This window comes from Oryzias latipes, chromosome 1 (genome assembly GCF_053564925.1).
Source record: "Oryzias latipes strain Hd-rR chromosome 1, Olatipes_Hd-rR_3.1".
Classification (NCBI taxonomy): domain Eukaryota; kingdom Metazoa; phylum Chordata; class Actinopteri; order Beloniformes; family Adrianichthyidae; genus Oryzias; species Oryzias latipes.
In genome coordinates this window covers 10,547,407-10,563,329 of record NC_136237.1, presented here as the reverse complement: position 1 = coordinate 10,563,329, position 15,923 = coordinate 10,547,407, and the positions used below count along the sequence as shown (strand labels likewise).

General features: G+C 46.7%; 1 protein-coding gene across 1 annotated transcript; it reads right to left on the bottom strand.

Moving 5' to 3' along the window:
- Positions 1–3,292: 3,292 nt before the first annotated feature.
- On the bottom strand, positions 3,293–15,512 carry tnpo2b (transportin 2b). The gene is made up of 24 exons (XM_004066158.5): positions 15,166–15,512; positions 14,583–14,682; positions 14,195–14,270; positions 13,963–14,112; positions 13,743–13,849; positions 13,525–13,658; positions 13,373–13,454; positions 12,304–12,426; positions 12,108–12,226; positions 11,375–11,435; positions 11,133–11,304; positions 10,888–11,040; positions 10,581–10,806; positions 10,330–10,501; positions 8,870–9,064; positions 8,642–8,800; positions 7,608–7,695; positions 5,519–5,617; positions 5,341–5,436; positions 5,178–5,253; positions 4,994–5,093; positions 4,842–4,916; positions 4,594–4,721; positions 3,293–4,519 (listed from the first exon to the last, which is right to left on the bottom strand). The coding sequence occupies exons 2-23, from the start codon at positions 14,679–14,681 to the stop codon at positions 4,614–4,616; spliced, it is 2,670 nt and encodes an 889-aa protein (XP_004066206.1). The 5' UTR covers position 14,682; positions 15,166–15,512; the 3' UTR covers positions 3,293–4,519; positions 4,594–4,613.
- Between the last annotated feature and the right edge of the window lie 411 nt (positions 15,513–15,923).

Sequence of the window (15,923 nt, the reverse complement as noted above, 5' to 3'; positions counted from 1 at the left end):
ATCCCCACAGCAAAACACAAACAGCAAAAAAAACTTTTGAATGTTCTAACAATAATAAATCAAACCATAAGATTCTTAGGGCAGATGAGACAAACGGGAGCTTTTCTCAACATCAACTCTTTCAAACCTCCCTTTTTTTTAAACTTTTTCTGTCAAACCCAAAATGAAGAAAAGGTAACTGTAAAAAAAAAGAGGAGGTTTGGTCTGAGCTGCTCTGCTGCATCTGACAAAGGGAGTCTTAAAAAGCCTACACCATGCAAAATCATTTTTTGAGCTTTTAAGTGTATTCTAATGTTCTGGTCTCACAAAAAGAAACCCTAAAAATGGTATTTTGATCCATTCACGCATTTGGGCGCTCTGAGCACCAGCCCCATCCCAACCCACAAAAACGAGAGGGTTCTCCCGAGCTGATGTGGACCAGTGAGAACAGCCCCTTCCAAGAAGAGTCTGTCCTGCCAGCACCGCTCCCAGGCTTACGCACTCACTTTCTACAAGGAGCTAGCAAAAACGCTTTTCTTCTGTATAAAATGCACATCCATTTCTTATCTTTGCCTATTCAGAGGCAAAGTTCTTCAAATATAATTGCAGTGACATGAAAAGATTCTGTTTATATTCAATAGTAAAAAAAAAAGGATAAAAGCACACCAAAGTCATAATTTTAGAAAATCCCATGTTTTACTTGACTTTTTTGCATTTTTTTTCAAGTAAATCTGCTACAGAAGAATCTTATTTGACACAGGGTGTTTTATTTTTAAAGGAATTTGTCTGTGCAGATGTCAAAACTAAAATAAGTTAAAATCATTACATACGGAAAATCTAAAAACTGGTAGATTTTATTGTAAATATTTGAAGGCTAAATTTTATACACGGATTTTCAACCACAAAAACATAAAGTGTAATCTTTTAAAAAGTCCCAACTAAACATAAAAACTACATTCATGAACATTAAACACAATTTAGCGTGTTGTTTATACTGTAGGGCAGGGGTGTCAAACTCATTTTCACCGAGGGCCACATCAGCATAGTGGCTGTCCTCAAAGGGCCAGATATATAACTTATACATGTAATTTAATTTAATGAAAAATAAAAGTAACTACTCCTTAATATTAAATTACTCATTTATTTATTTATTTATTATGACTTTTTTAAAGTGACAATTACAGTTGCATAGAAAACATTTGTTTACTTGTTTCTCTAGCATAAATCCTTTTAAATTTGATTGACAGGTTAGGTTATATTGACAGTGTTTAAGTTCTAATGTATAGTTGCCCACTCTGATATTTCTAGTCCGATTCCCTGATTATGAATAAATACACACCAATTTTTATTTTTAAGAAATTAAAAACTTTCATGCTCTCGCGGGACACATAAAATGACGTGGCGGGCCACATTTGGCCAGCGGGCCTTAAGTTTGACATGTGCTGTAGAATATTGCCAGATTTTATTTTTGAAAATACTTTCTCAATTTTTATACTTCCGGCCTTGCTTTGGCATTTGTACATTACACCTCAAGTAATAAATAAGAATGGGACATAAAGTTTGAATTTAAACAGTTTACTTTCTGTTCTCTGGATGTTCCTTGTCTGCCTCTCATCTGGAGTCAGTGTTGATTTGCTGTCCTGATCTGAGAGTCGTGCGTATTGACTTTACAACTTGTTTGGATTTAGGCGGAAGGACTTGTTTTGGATCCTCTGGACCAGAGTTCTAACCTCTGAGCCAAGACTTCCATTGGCCTCTGAGGAGTCATAGATTACTGTTACCCCACAGAGACAAACAAACTCAACTGTTTGAACGCTCTTATGGTGTTTTTGCCTCCTGTTCACCACCAGTGACAGTTCCCTTGTGGAGAACAACTTTAACTGCACTTTAACTTAGATCTTCAGTTTAGTTTCCCTGCTGGTCAGGAGGATCCATGGGTCTCCTCAAACTCCAGAGACCTGCTTCATGTAGTCATACTACAGAGTGAAAAGATATTAAATCACAGAACAAATGAGGGCTTTTTACCTCAATTTACGAGACCGGTTCGATCCAGAAGCGGCGTTTTTTCATGTTGTAAAATATAGACATTTTTGTGGTTGGGATGTTTCCATTTTGAAACGCAAAAGTATTCAGGCTTGATACCCTGATCATATTTAAGGCTAATGGAAGGATGGGGAGGCGTTTCCTTCACCCCCCAGAGACCCGCAGAGCTCTTCTGTGTGATGGGGGTCCAGGCGAGTTTCAAATTCCAGCTCGACAAGGAACAAATATTCACCTGAAACATAAGACACCTCAGAGAAGAAGCAAAAGAATCCTTTATTGTTCTAGAAAAACTGGAATGAAAAGAGCAGAAACAGCAGGAGCAGGACTGGATTGTCTCCTGCAGAACGGTTCAGTCATGTTCTCCTCACAGAAACACAGCTGCTACTACTTCATTCCTCCCCCCAATCTTATCGAAGCATTTGGTATTAAAGTGAAGCAGAAAGTGATGGGGCAGAAACCCCATGCGCAAGACTGGAAAAGTAGGAGGAGCCTAAAAAACTGTCAGGACTGACCATGTCACCAGATCCAACATGACCAAAGAGAGAAAGTTAAAGTGACAACAAAAACAACCCTGATAGTGGTGGTCTACCAATAAGGACCACCCCCAATTTGAAAATTAAGGTATGAGCTTTGGGCCCCCACCATCTTCAGGCCCTAAGAAAAAAAAAAAACCTTCCTTAGACTCAGTTCACTGAGCCGTCCATGAAGGCATCTTAAAGCTCCATCATGCAACGATGAAAGGACAACAGAATTAGCCAAAAGTAACTTAGCGGGGGTGGGGTGGGGGGGCAGAGGGGCTGGGAGAGGAGATGCCTGAACTCCAACCAGCCAAAGTTCTGGAGCTTAAGGAAACCAAAGGAACCAAATAAGCTTCTGCAAGGAACCTAGCCTGTAGTGGGGGAGGGGGGGGGGGGGTCCACCAATGCAACACAATTGATTGAAATTTTAGTGGCTTTATTGCTCTTTACCACCAGTTAAAGGGTATGGACGTCACTCTGAAACAGGAAAACTATAGAGAAGGGCCCCCGCATTTGCACACCACCCTTCATGACTGCCTCAAGACGACGCGGCCAATGTCAGTCGTAGCAAAAGTGCGGGTAGCTCGCAGATTCAGAAAGTTTCTTTATTTGCCTTTCAGAGTAAAAGTTATTGAAAAACTGTTTCACAGTGTAACACAGTCTGACAAACACGGGTCACGGGGTTGGGTAGGGTCACTGGGCGTGGCTAAAAAAACAACAACAACAACTCAATAAACCACTGAACCATCAGGGAAACGAGAAGGAAATGAATTTAATGTGAGAAACAAAAAATGATGAGCAGCAACAAAAACATAAAACAATTTTGAAAATCAACACAAGGAACTGAGCAGATATGACAACATTAACACCCGTGCACAATCACACATCCACAACAATTGCAGACATACACAACAGATGACACACGCAAACATGTACGATCACACACGAGATCAGACAGACACGTGTGCACACACACATGCACAATCAAATCACACACATGCACAACTGCAGACACACATGCACAATCAAATCACACACATGCACAACTGCAGACACACATGCACAATCGCAGACACACACGCACGATTGCAGACAACCATGCACAATTGCAGACAACCATGCACAACTGCAGACACACACACTTGTACAATTGCAGACACACACGTGCACTATGGCTCACACATCTGCACATACACAAACGGACAGTCACAGTTAACAGTCTGCTGCAGCTTCAGCTCAGTACAGTTTCCAGAAGACTTGACATTTTTAACAGACTGTGGTTTACAGACTGCACGTTCACACACTGAAGCTCACAGATGAAGAAAGTGTGTGTTTTGTTCACACACCGAAGCTCACAGACAAAAAAGTGTGTGTTTTTCTATATCTGAGGAAGCAGGAGGCTCGGCCCTCGCCTCCTCAGGTGCTGAGGAAAGTTCCTGTGACGTCAGGAAAAGGAGCCTTCCTGCGATGGAGCAGAGAACCGCCCTCGAATGGCGGGCAGCTCTGAGGAGCAGCTCTGCTCAGCATGTTAGCAATCAAATGGAGATGGGGTGAGCACAGGGGAAGGAACTGATGATGTTCCCCAGGAAAGAAGATGAAGAAGCCTGTCTGTCCCTAACCACACAGCAGCTCATACTGCCACCTTCTGGTATTTCAGAGGACTGCACGTGTGTACTCTTTGCCCCGCCTCCTTACTGATTGTCTCCCCACCTGTCCCTGAAGGTCCCTGCCCCTCCCCTCTGTCTCCGCCTCTATCTGTCCCTACAAGTTAGTTTTCTGTGTCGGGTCCCTGCCTAGTTAATCTAGAGGTGCCCCCGGATCCCTCCCCCCTCCCTCCCTCTATGGACAAACACATAGGGCGTGGGGGCCGTCCATCAGGGGGAGCAGCCGAAAGCGTCACTTTTCCTCCCCCCCGATCAGGGCAGTGCAATACACAGATGGATGAGTTTTCCCATTCACCCTCCTCCTGCTGGCCCCCCCTGACAGAAAGAGAAGACACAGATGCTTTAGAGGCAGTGAGGGCAATGAGTCATCCCTGACGGGGCAGAACTACCTCACGACTGGGGGTGGAGACTAAACGCCGTAGCAGGCTGCCAGTCTCTCCTTCAGCAGGGGGGGGAACTGCTCAGAAAACTGCTGCCAGTTCTCCTCTCCCACCTGCTCCTTGAAGCCATGCAAGATCTGTGGAGACATGACACAGTCAGCATCATCAACCAAAACCAAAACCACAAACTCTGAGCCAGCGGCTTTCAAACATGCTGTCTGAAACAACCCCTCTACCCCCCAAGCAAGAAGCGTTACCTTATAGAACATGTCTCTGAGGTCGTCTTTAGGATTCACCCAGGAGGCCACCGCATCACAGAAGAAAATGAAGTCCTGAGCAAAAGGGGGAGGGGCTAAGCTCCAAAACAGACGGTGACAATGACGCCTTGCCTTCCGTGCCTCACACTCACCTGGACCACACCTCCAGGATTCACGCCTATCATGATGCAAATCCCCCGGAAGGCGGAGTCTTTCTCCTCGTTGTCCCGGATGTTGCGCAGTGACGTGCACCTGCAGACACGCAGTGCTAGCAGCTGTTAGCCCCCAGAATCCATCTGTCTACACCCCCCATGAAAAAATGACAGCTTTCCTCACCAGGGCCTGATGAACTGAGGCAACATGGGGGCCACCTCCTGAGGACAAACGTAGCCCAGCCGGCCAATGGTGATGGCTGTAACAGGAGAACGGCAGACAGAGTTAGAAAAAACAAAACAGCAACACCCCCCACTGCAGCATCACCTGCTGAAGCCCCACGTACCTGTGTTCTCCAACAGGGTTTTGGGCGTGTTGGGCCGGTTAATAATCTCAACCAGCTGGTTCAGAACCATGGGAATGTACGGCTGCATCTCCACCCCTGATGAAGAGGGGGAAAAAAAAGGTGAGACTCCTGGAGGAGCTCCTGTCTGCACTTCAAACGTGACACTTCAGCCACAAACCCATCTGCATGCAGATCTCGCCGATGGCCCAGGTGGCGTTGTTGCAGACGGAGATGAACTCTGGGTTCAAGTTGGTTCCGAGGATTGGCATGAACTCGGCTGAAACGCACAGTTGAAACGGGATCACCAAAGGTCAGGACATGTCTGCATGTGGGGGCAGTCGGGTAGGCCTTCACGTCACTTTCAATCCCAACAACCTCAGTCTGTTCTTCAGTCTCTGCCGTCACCTGCAGTTTCTTAGTGAAAACTGACGCTCTTGCAAAGGCGGAGCTCTGTCGTCCTGCAGCAACCTAAAACGTCCGTTTAATGGTGCTGTAAATCTCCAAAGTGAATTTGAAAATTACTTCTGATCTGACTGCAGATCTCTGCAACTTCTAAATATGAGGAGGATTTACTGTACTGAAGGATGTGCCTGCTGAGAGCTGTGCGGGAACGTTGAAGGGGGGGACCAGGATCCAAAGCTCTAGGCTCCTCTTTTCTAAACTTCCAACATCTTTTCTTACATCACAAAGGCTGTGAAATTCTAAAATAATCTTTTGGACTTGGTTCAGAAACATTCCTGCTTCATATTCCTCGTTGTGGAACAGCAGCGCATAAAGAAGTGGATTTAACATTAATAACCAGCACTGTTCGGAAAATCCATCAATCTGCACTTCTAGAATTCTTTACAATTATGCTGCTCTGTTCTGAATTGGTCTGAAATGCCAGAGTTCTGATTAAAGCTGGTAGATGATCAAGTTTCTACCCTTTAAGCTTCATTGCTGAATGTTAAAAGCAGACGGATCATCTTTAACTGCTGAAGCTCCATGTTTTTCTCCTCAGTCTGCAGGATTCATGCTTGTTCTGAGAACGGAGCCCAAGCCTTCATCTGTGGAGGAACAGACTCCCTACTTCAGTTCAGGGAGAAGACGCCTCTGCGAGGCTTCAAACCCTCCCGTGTGATGAAGCTGAGGGTGGAGGCTGACCCTGAGGTGGGCTGGTGGTTATGCTGTCTTGCAGTTCCTTCAAGGCCACCTCAAGAGACGTCATGAAAATGGAACGTACCATTGTCATGCATGTGGTAAGTTTATTGTGAAGTATTTATAAGGACAATGTAAGTCGTACGCAATTATGACGTATGAGTGATGCTGTTGGGTGGGGCGGCTATGGTGTAGTGGAAGGGCGGTCGACCGATGATCGTAAGATTGCAGGTTCGTTTCCCGCTTTGCACGCCCGTTTGTCGAAGTGTCCTTGGGCAAGACACTGAACCCCACCTTGCCTCTGGTGGGAGGTTGACGCCAGTGTTCTGCAGCGTAGCTGCCGCCAGTGTGTGAATGTGTGTGTGTGTGTGTTACTGGGTGAATGTGTGTGTGACTGTAAAGCGCTTTGGGCCTTGTAGGTAGAAAAGCGCTATATAAGTATACGCCTTTTACCATTGTGCGATGTTATCCCCATATCAGTTGTTAATGTGTGCGCTGGCCCTTACTGACTGCATACAATTGCTACACACACAGGATGTGCATGTGATATGTACTATTTTCACACACAAATTTTCTCATTTCTTAGAGTCAGGCAGCAGGTGAAGAACTCGACAGTAGCGCACACTTTTCACTTGAACAGCACTAACGGGTTTCTTGTGCAGCCTGCAGGACTTAGGGAAGTGGAAAACATGTAAATTCATACGACATGCCTGCATCTGGACTACTTCACCCTTACTTTATCCATAGAAACTGCATGTACATTTTTTTTCCCCTACGGGCTCACAGAGCAATCTACGACCTCGACATTTCATGTGGACCACCTGCATGCCCCGTACACGTTTGCCCCTTTTTTTTTTTACCCGCAGACAGCCTGTATCCACTCCTAAGGGCAGTTGTGACCAAGTCTGCTGCAATTCGATGAACCGGATCGTTAGACAGAAAAAGGTAAGGTTCTAGAAAAGTCTAACTTTGAGTCCATGGTGGTAAAACTGAGCTTGTTTGAACCCAAGCTGCCTCCTGATTTTGTTTGGTTTCTAGTTAAATCTGCAGTAAACTAGGACTTTAGTAATGAAAACTAACGTTTTACATCTAATGTTCTCGTCTACAGAAAGGGACTGAGTGTAACTTACCGATACAGGGTTTGACATGAGGGAAGCAGGCCTTGGTCAAATCCCCCAGGAGAGCAAATGAACTCTGTCTGACCTCAGGCATGGTGTCCTGGCACGAAAGGGACAGAAAACAGAGGCAGGCGAACCCTGAACCAAAGATCTGCAGGAGCGTGACAGCAGCAGGAAGTGGTTTACTCATATCAACTCAGTGGTCAAATCCAGTTTTTTTTCACCTGAGACAACTGGCCAAGGTTAAACCTCTCCCCTCTCGTCATGACTTTGAGATTTTAATCCATGCTTTTATTTCAACTCGTTTGGATTACTGTAATGCTCTCTATGTTGGACTTTCCCAGAAATTACTTGCTCGATTGCACTTAGTCCAAAGTGCTGCTGCCTGTCTTCTAACTGGTTCACGGAAACAAGAACATATTACTCCCATTTTAGCATCTCTTTATTGGCTCCCAGTTGGCTTACGCATTGATTTTAAAATTCTCTTATTTGTTTTTAAATGTCTCCATGGACTCGCTCCAAAATATCTGTCTGACCTGGCTCAGGTGTACACTCCCCCCCCGCTCCCTTAGGTCAACAAATCAGACACAGCTGGTCGTCTGGAAGACCAGGAGAAAACTGAGAGGTGACCGAGCCTTCTCAGTATTCGGACCAAAAATCTGGAATGAATTGCCCCTGTACCTCAGACAGATAGACTCACTGGGTATTTTTAAATCTTAAAACATATTTTTTCATTTTGGCTTTCAATTGGGTTGGAATCCTGACCAATTATATGTGTTTTATGCTTTATATTGTCATGTGCTTTTATTAATTTTTGTTTTGTTCAGCACTTTGGTGGTCCATAAAGCAGCCCTGCATTTCTACAGACACTAAAGGGACAGCGCCTGTTTGCCGGTTTCTCAACTGACAGCCTACTTCCTGACGTCCCTTCAGAACCGCCCTGATTCGGTTCTGAAACCAAAAGCAGACACTTCCTGTGACCTCTGAAGCGACAGGACATGAAAGCGCTCGCTCGTACGGAGGATGAAACATTCCTCTTTTCTCACCTGCATGCACTGGAACAGCAGCGTCATGATGTTACTGCGGGCCACGAGTGAGTCCACGTGGCCCCCCAGGCCCTCAGCCAGCCCGCTTAAAAGATCCAGAGCCACAATCATGAAGTCCTTGTCAGGGGCTTCATACTGGTCCGGCTGCTGGCTGTACATCTGAGACACAGGACCTGATCAGCATCCACCCGCCCAGCCTCACCGACTCACCGCAGCACGCCACCTCACCATGGCCTGAGCCAGCGTCTTCTGGACCAGGGTCACGCAGCGCTGGTAGACGGGCTCGCAGTATGGCAGGAAGCCGCTCTGCAGTGCCGTGGCCACGGACGACAGGCACTCCAGCAGGGGGAACAGGTCTTTGTCCTCATCCTTCAGCTCATTCCACTTGGCTATCAGGGGGGGCATCAGCTTCTGAATGTACTCCTGCAAACACAAATGCCCCCCTCCCCCAGATTCCATTAATATCCTAAATCACTGCTGCAAAAAACACATGCAGCTGCTGCGAACCCTGATCTAGGCCGCCCCATAGACCCTTCAGAAACACAGCAGAACTCCCACTGGGGTTCTACAAGAACCAGGAGGAACAGCTGACGAGGGGGGAAAGAGCTGAATGCTGAGCTGAACGTTTGCTAAAGTTCTGAGATCATTTTCATTCAAATAAAAACAGAAACCTTTCCAGAGCAGAGACGAAGAAATCTCTGAAAGCGTGAAGGCGCTCGAAGGAGCTGAAGGTTCCTCAGGGTTCACATGAGGATCCCGCCTTTGAAAAGGCTTAGAAAGTTTTTATTCTAGACCTGCGGCTCCGGCTCTTTCATCCCTGTGCTGCAGCTTTCTGTGGTTTTGTAAAATAACTATTCTTGTCTAAGATTGTCGTGGTGCCTTTAACACCGTCGGGATGTGCGAGCAGGCAGGAGGAAGAGAGCAAAATCTAAATGTAGACATTTTCTAAGTAAAGTTCTATGCGACTATCGACCTACCAGTATGATTATTATGTAATGAGGAAGTAGCAAACAACAAAGTCTCAAATGTAGCGAACCATCCCAGAATAAACAAGCAGCTTTTGCCCAAAAATCATCCTGATCCATGTTTGTTGACAAAAAACGATTGGAGGAGCAGATTAACTGCTAGTTAATCACGACATATTTGCTAGTTTTGTGGCCTCTTTGGAAATAGTTCTCATCGGAACCCATTAAAAGACAGAAGATCCAAAAAAAAGGAACATCTCTGAACTTTAAAAACCAGTGAAATGATGCCATTCACTGGACCGGGTCAACACCGGGTTTTCCAAAAGGTGTTGCGGCTGCCTGTGGTTACATTTCTGTGGGAAACGGCTCCAAACGGCTCTTTGAGTGGTAAAGGTTGCAGACTTCTGCTCTACACAAGCACAGCAGATGAACTCAGATCAGCACCTGTTTTCTAGGGGGCGGGGCTTGTTTGGAACGTCTGGACTAAAGCACAGAAGATGTTTGTCTGAATCAATGTGTTAAATCACTGCTGTTTACCAACAGCACTTCTGTTGTCTGAACCATTAGGCTCCTCCCTCCCAAAACAAAAAGCCCCTCCCCATCCAAGATCTTGTCACAAACTGTAGCAGGTTAACTGTGGTTGATGAACACCAGCACTGGGGGGTGAGACCCCTGTGTGTGTGTGTGTGTGTGTGTGTGTGTGTGTGTGTGTGTGAGGCTCACAGGCTGGTTCAGATGGTGTCCCACAGAGTCCGCCAGCGTTCCGATGGCGTCGTAGAGGATCAGCAGGTTCTTGTGCTGATATTTCCCGAACGCAAACACCAGCGTGTCCAGGATGAAGCTGAGGTACGGCACCAGCTCCGTGCACGCCTCCTCCTCCAGGGTTGCAAAGGCGCTGGAGAAAGGGAGGAGAGTTTGTGAGTGGGAAATGAGGTCAAAGGAGGGTTGCCATTGGGTCAAGCTAAGTGCAGCACCTGCACGCTGCCTCCTGGACTCTCTTGTTGCCGTCCAGGATGCGAGTGAGCAACTCTGTCATGAGGGGTTTGAGGTGGGCGTCCGGAGGCTGGCTGACCACCCAGTGTGCATAGCGGCTGAGAGTCCAGCAGGCGATGGAGCGGACCAGCGCCTTTTTGTCGCACAGGCACAGGATGAGGTGAGGGATGAGCTCGGGCAGGTATGGGACCATACCCTGCATGCAGCCTGAGACACATCACATCAGAGCAGATCAACATCCTGTCCTGTAAGGGAACTACCATTTGATCAGGTCTGTGCTCGCCTCACCCTCTGCGATGGCCCCCAGAACCAAAATGCCCGACTCCTTGATGACCCAGTCAGGGTGGAACAGCAGGCCCTTGAGCAGGGGTAACAGGTGGGGCAGCAGCTCCTCCCGAAACACGTTGGCTAGCACGTCCAGAGCTGCAGCTGAGCATTTTCCTGAACGGGGAACGCTCCGGATTACCAGAAAGTGCGCGAGAAACTGTGACGGAAATCCTAAAACACACTGAAGACCCAGGAGGCAAACTTACGCAGATTCCAGTCGGACAGCGTGTCATCATCATCATCCTCATCATCGTCGATGTCCTCCCCCTCCTCGCCCTCCCCACCCTCGTGCTGCAGCGTGACAGTGCGGGACTTGTGGAAGCGAGGCTTGATGTCCTGCTCGCTGTCAGGAACGGTCTCGTCTTCTTCGACGTCCCCCTACAGAACCGCCGTGGAGGTTCACACCGGAGAACGCGAGGAAGAACTGCGACTGCGTGGGCGCTCTTACCTTCAGCAGAATGATGTCGATCTCAGAGTACTTCATCCCATTAACCAGGATGGGAATGAGTCTGGGGGCACAGAGACGGGGGCGTCATCATGAGTCAGCATATTTTTCTCATCTCCATCTAAACCAGGGGGGTTCATTACGTGGATCGGACATGTTGCGGGCCATCAGAGATAAAGAACCAAAAAAAGTCCACTAGAGCAGAAGTTGTCCAGCTGCGTGCGCTTCTCGAGCGCTGCCCATGGACCAGGGGCCGCCGTTTGGTCAGCAGTGGTTAAACTCACTTTAGAAAAGTCATAACATGGTTTATAGCAGGTTTACGTTGCTGCTAGCTGTTCTCATAATAAAACGCCTATGTATTCTAACAAAATAATATTATTTCACACACCATCGATCGTATATATATCCTATATATAGAGAGAGATAATATTATTTTATACAGTTTATTTACACATGCCCAACAGTGATGCATGTCTGAGAGGACGTTCGTGTCGCCGACTGCATGCCAATCAAGTCATGTACTTCCCCCTGAGAAAGATGATTCGTTGACGGATTTTTAAAAAACATATTTTTCTCTTTTTTGGTTGTTTATCTCTGATGCGTATAGATCTTTTGGAGCTTGTCGTCTCACAAGTAGCTTGCATGCCAAAAAACTGTGGGCTCCCTGATCTAAACTATTTGCTTTTTTGGATGTAAAGGAAGCTGCAGCCTCGTGAAAGGAGGAGTCAGAACTCACTGCACCAGGTGTCCGGACAGAGCCTCTTTGCAGATGGGCTGCTCAGCCAGAGTCAGCCAGAACTCGCAGGCCTCCAGAGCAACGTTCTCATCCGGGTCCTGAGTCCGCTGCAGCATGTACTGCAAGGAGACCGCAGAGACCGTAAGCCATGAGGTCCGGCATGGATTCTGATATGGGAAACGGGGGGGACCCTCACCTGGATAATACTGTGCATGTGAGGGATGAGGCGGTCGATGCGGACCTCCAGCAGCATGACCAGAGCTCTGCACACGTTCTTCCGGACCTCGCAGTCCTCGTCACCCGCCAGAGCAAACAGACTCTGGGAGGGAGGAAGCAAACACATGAGGCTGGGGGGGTACGCTCACACGGGAACCCCTCTAACTGGGTCAGAGGGGATGAGTAGGTTCTGCTGTGGGTTCCAGGTTCTCCTTCACCGCGTAAACTGTGACAAGAGGCAGAGATGCAGAAAGACGGCAGCTCGGTTGTATTTGACCAGGAATACAACAGCAGCAGAAGTTGAAAATCGCAGGAAACCCGTTTCCTCCACGTGTTTAAAGAGCCTGGAAAGAATCTGACACCACAGACACCTGAAGAACCATCAGGCGTTCATACATGTGCAGCACGTGACTCTGCGTCCATTACTGATGTCCCTCAGAAGGACGAGGCCACAATGAGACCAGATGTTCTTTATGTGTAGCTTCTTACTGAACTTAATTTGGTTTCTTTTCCTGATCAAAAGTATTGATACTGGATCAATTCATGAAGAAGTCTGGACTAAATGAGAGGATTTGGAGCCTCAAGATCTATTTTTATTTTGAAAATATCAACTGAAAGGATAAATTGTAGATCTGCTTTTTAAAGTTTCTGTGGAGGCTCCACAAACATAAATAACTCTTAGTGTCTTTTTTTCCAGCGTTATCCATCATGATCCCGTTTTCAAAGTGATCAGACAAAAGATTTCTGTCGAGTTCAGACAGAACTGCTTCCTTTCTTGTGATGGAAAATAAGATGTTATTCATCTAAACAAATACTTTCATTTGGACTTTTTCCTCAATTGTGAAAGTCAAACTGGAAGTGGAAAGACAAATTACTTCAAACAAAATTGGGAAAATGGGCGGGGCTACACAAGAGCATTGTAGCTTCAAATACCAAGAACGTTTACCACACAATCACATTTTAGTGGTCCAATATTGAGACCCCACAGGGGGGACAGGAGCGCTTTGACGTATCAGTGCCTCAAGCCAAAAGAGAGTTTCTAGGCTCACCTCGATAAAGGTGTCAATGTTGTCCATGAGCGCCTGAGCTCGGCCAATGATGAACTGGTTCACACAGGCGATGGCGTGGGACCTGAGGACGAAAGCAAACATTTTCACCAAACCTTTGTTAGGAGGCGGCAGACGTAGTCAGACTTCCTCACCTGATCTTTGGGCTGCAGTGCTTGAAAAACTGCAGAAACTTTGGGATCATGATGTTGAGAGGTCTGTTCAGAGCGTCGCTGTCCAGCAGCTCGGATGAATCCTCGCAAATCTTCTGCAGCGCTCCGAACGAGCCCTGGAGGACAGACGGCATCCCGTGCTTAGGCAAAGGCCTGAGCGATGTGGTGTGCATGTGCGCGCATATGATGACAGGCCTCACCTCACAGGTGTTATAATCCTCTGAGTTGAGCAGATTACAAAGCTGAGGCAACAGTTCCGGCCACATCTGCAGCTCTCCTTTAGAGGCTATGGTGGTAATCAGAATGCCTTCAGGGCGGACACACAACTTTTAGTAAACGAATCAGGACAACATTCAAATGCTCTGAAAGATGCAGCTGAGCGAGTCTGAAGAGGTGCAGCTTCCCCAACCGTCCACCCACCGATTGTAGCTCTTATGAGGGGCGACGGATCTCCAATGTTGTTGAGGCATTCGCGTTTGATGAAGTCGGCCACGTTGGGGGGAAAGTTCTGGTAGTGGGCTTTAACGTTGTTCTTCAGGATCAGACCGCTCAAGGAGCGCGTGGGCTCGTCTTCAGCAGGCGGAGCAAAAACAGGAGAGGTTTCAGAGGACGGTCACATGCTGGTGATCGCTTTATCAGGGAGTAAACCAACCTTCAGATTTGAGGCTCGTGAGGACAAAGATGAGATAGTTGTTGAAATCTGGAAACTGGTTGAGTTGTTCCAGTTTCTGTCGGTTCAGTTAAGAAGCTTGACGAAAAAGAAAATCTGAAAGGAGGCTCTGATTGCTGGTTAGCAGACAGAGAGGGTGAGACAGGTACGACTGATGCATTAGCGCATGACTGACATGTTTACTCTAGAAAGACTAAAAAAATGCACGCATTTGTCCACACCAGTCTGAGACATTTAGAGCAATCAAATTAATTCTTAGATTTTCAAACATGTGCATTATGAGACATTTGGCCCCGCCCCTTCCATCAGGTATGGGGTGGGGAGTCAACAATGGATTCCCTGTAGTGCTCCACGGTGGGCTGAAGGATACCTCCTGCACGGCCCTCTGCGTGGCGGTGTCCGGGGACTGAGAGTCCTTCAGCAGCTGCAGCACCTGCTGCAGACCCTGCTCGTCTGGCTGCCACTCCATCCTGCGGGACAACACATCAGTGAAGCGCGCGCGCGAGGCTGTTTGTGTATGTTCCGCGTGCCGTTTCCTGTCTGCGCCAAAGCTCGGATTCTCTGCGCATATCATAGTTTTAGCAGAAGTGCGCGCACACAGCGGAGCGTGACTGCGGGGGAAAATGTCCCTCCTGCCCACGGACGCACACGCCGCGCGTCCACAGCAGGAGCGTAGTCATGCAGGTGCTCGTGAACTGCGCTTCTTGCGATCTGGCGGTTTTTGATCCAGGTGAGGCCCGGATGTAAGAAGCTAACAACGTAGCCTCGCATCCTTATGAAGTTGGACTCGCAATACTAAGATTTTACATTCATTCTACGAGACACAACACAAAACCGAGACCAAAGCGACTATGAAGGTGCTCGGCTATGCGGGAGAACACCGCAGCGGAACCGCAGCTAGGGAGGAGCGTTCTTGTTAGCATCATCTTCTTGAAAGAACCGGGGAAGGTTACCTGCTTTCGCCGGTGTCGCAGATCCACGCTTCTAGAACCAAGCCAGTAGTTTTCCTGTGGAAAAACAAAATTAAATCTATCGCTGCTACTTGAAATCTTTCTAGACCGGAGTGGTGAATGCGCTAGCTTGTAAGTGACAGCTATTGTATTGACGGTTAGTAGTTTGGTCCTGCTCGCAGTGTTGCCAGATAAAGTGACGGTCAATCAATGTTGCCAGATAGAGTAACGGTTCTTCAGCCCAAAAGTCATCTAAAAACCGCCAGACCCCACAAAATGCCAAATAAACGAATCAGTTGTTAATTGGCCTGAAAATGTTATGAATACTGTCATGACACGTTCGCGCAAGCGCACTTAAGAACACCGTGAAACCTAGTTTTTCTTAAAAATCTTTATTGACAATTTAAATATAATTTGACAAAATATTGAATCTACGAGATAGTAGTTAGAAATTACCATATTCATAAACATTTTTAAAGAAACAGAAGTACAAACATATTTTGTCTCTATGGAAAAAATATAAATGAGTAATCGGAAATTATCAAAACAATTAGAAGATTTTGAACAATTACGTTTATTACTTCCAACTAGTAGATCCTTCATTTATTTGTTTTCTTTTATTAGTTTATGTTATTTTGTGTATTACTGTATTACATAGTTTTGAACTCTTTTTTTTTTTTCCTTTTTTCAGGAAACTGTACAAGTACAAGGTCTCATCATTTACAGTCATATGTATATTTTAATAAAATGTATTCCAACTT

Excerpts from the sequence above, each read along its gene's own strand:
- tnpo2b (XM_004066158.5), bottom strand. The coding sequence starts at position 14,681 with ATGGAGTGGCAGCCAGACGAGCAGGGTCTGCAGCAGGTGCTGCAGCTG. Across the intron at positions 14,113-14,194 it reads CACGAGCCTCAAATCTGAAG|ACGAGCCCACGCGCTCCTTG; the intron begins GTTGGTTTACTC and ends CGCCTGCTGAAG. Across the intron at positions 10,807-10,887 it reads TCTGGGGGCCATCGCAGAGG|GCTGCATGCAGGGTATGGTC; the intron begins GTGAGGCGAGCA and ends GATGTGTCTCAG.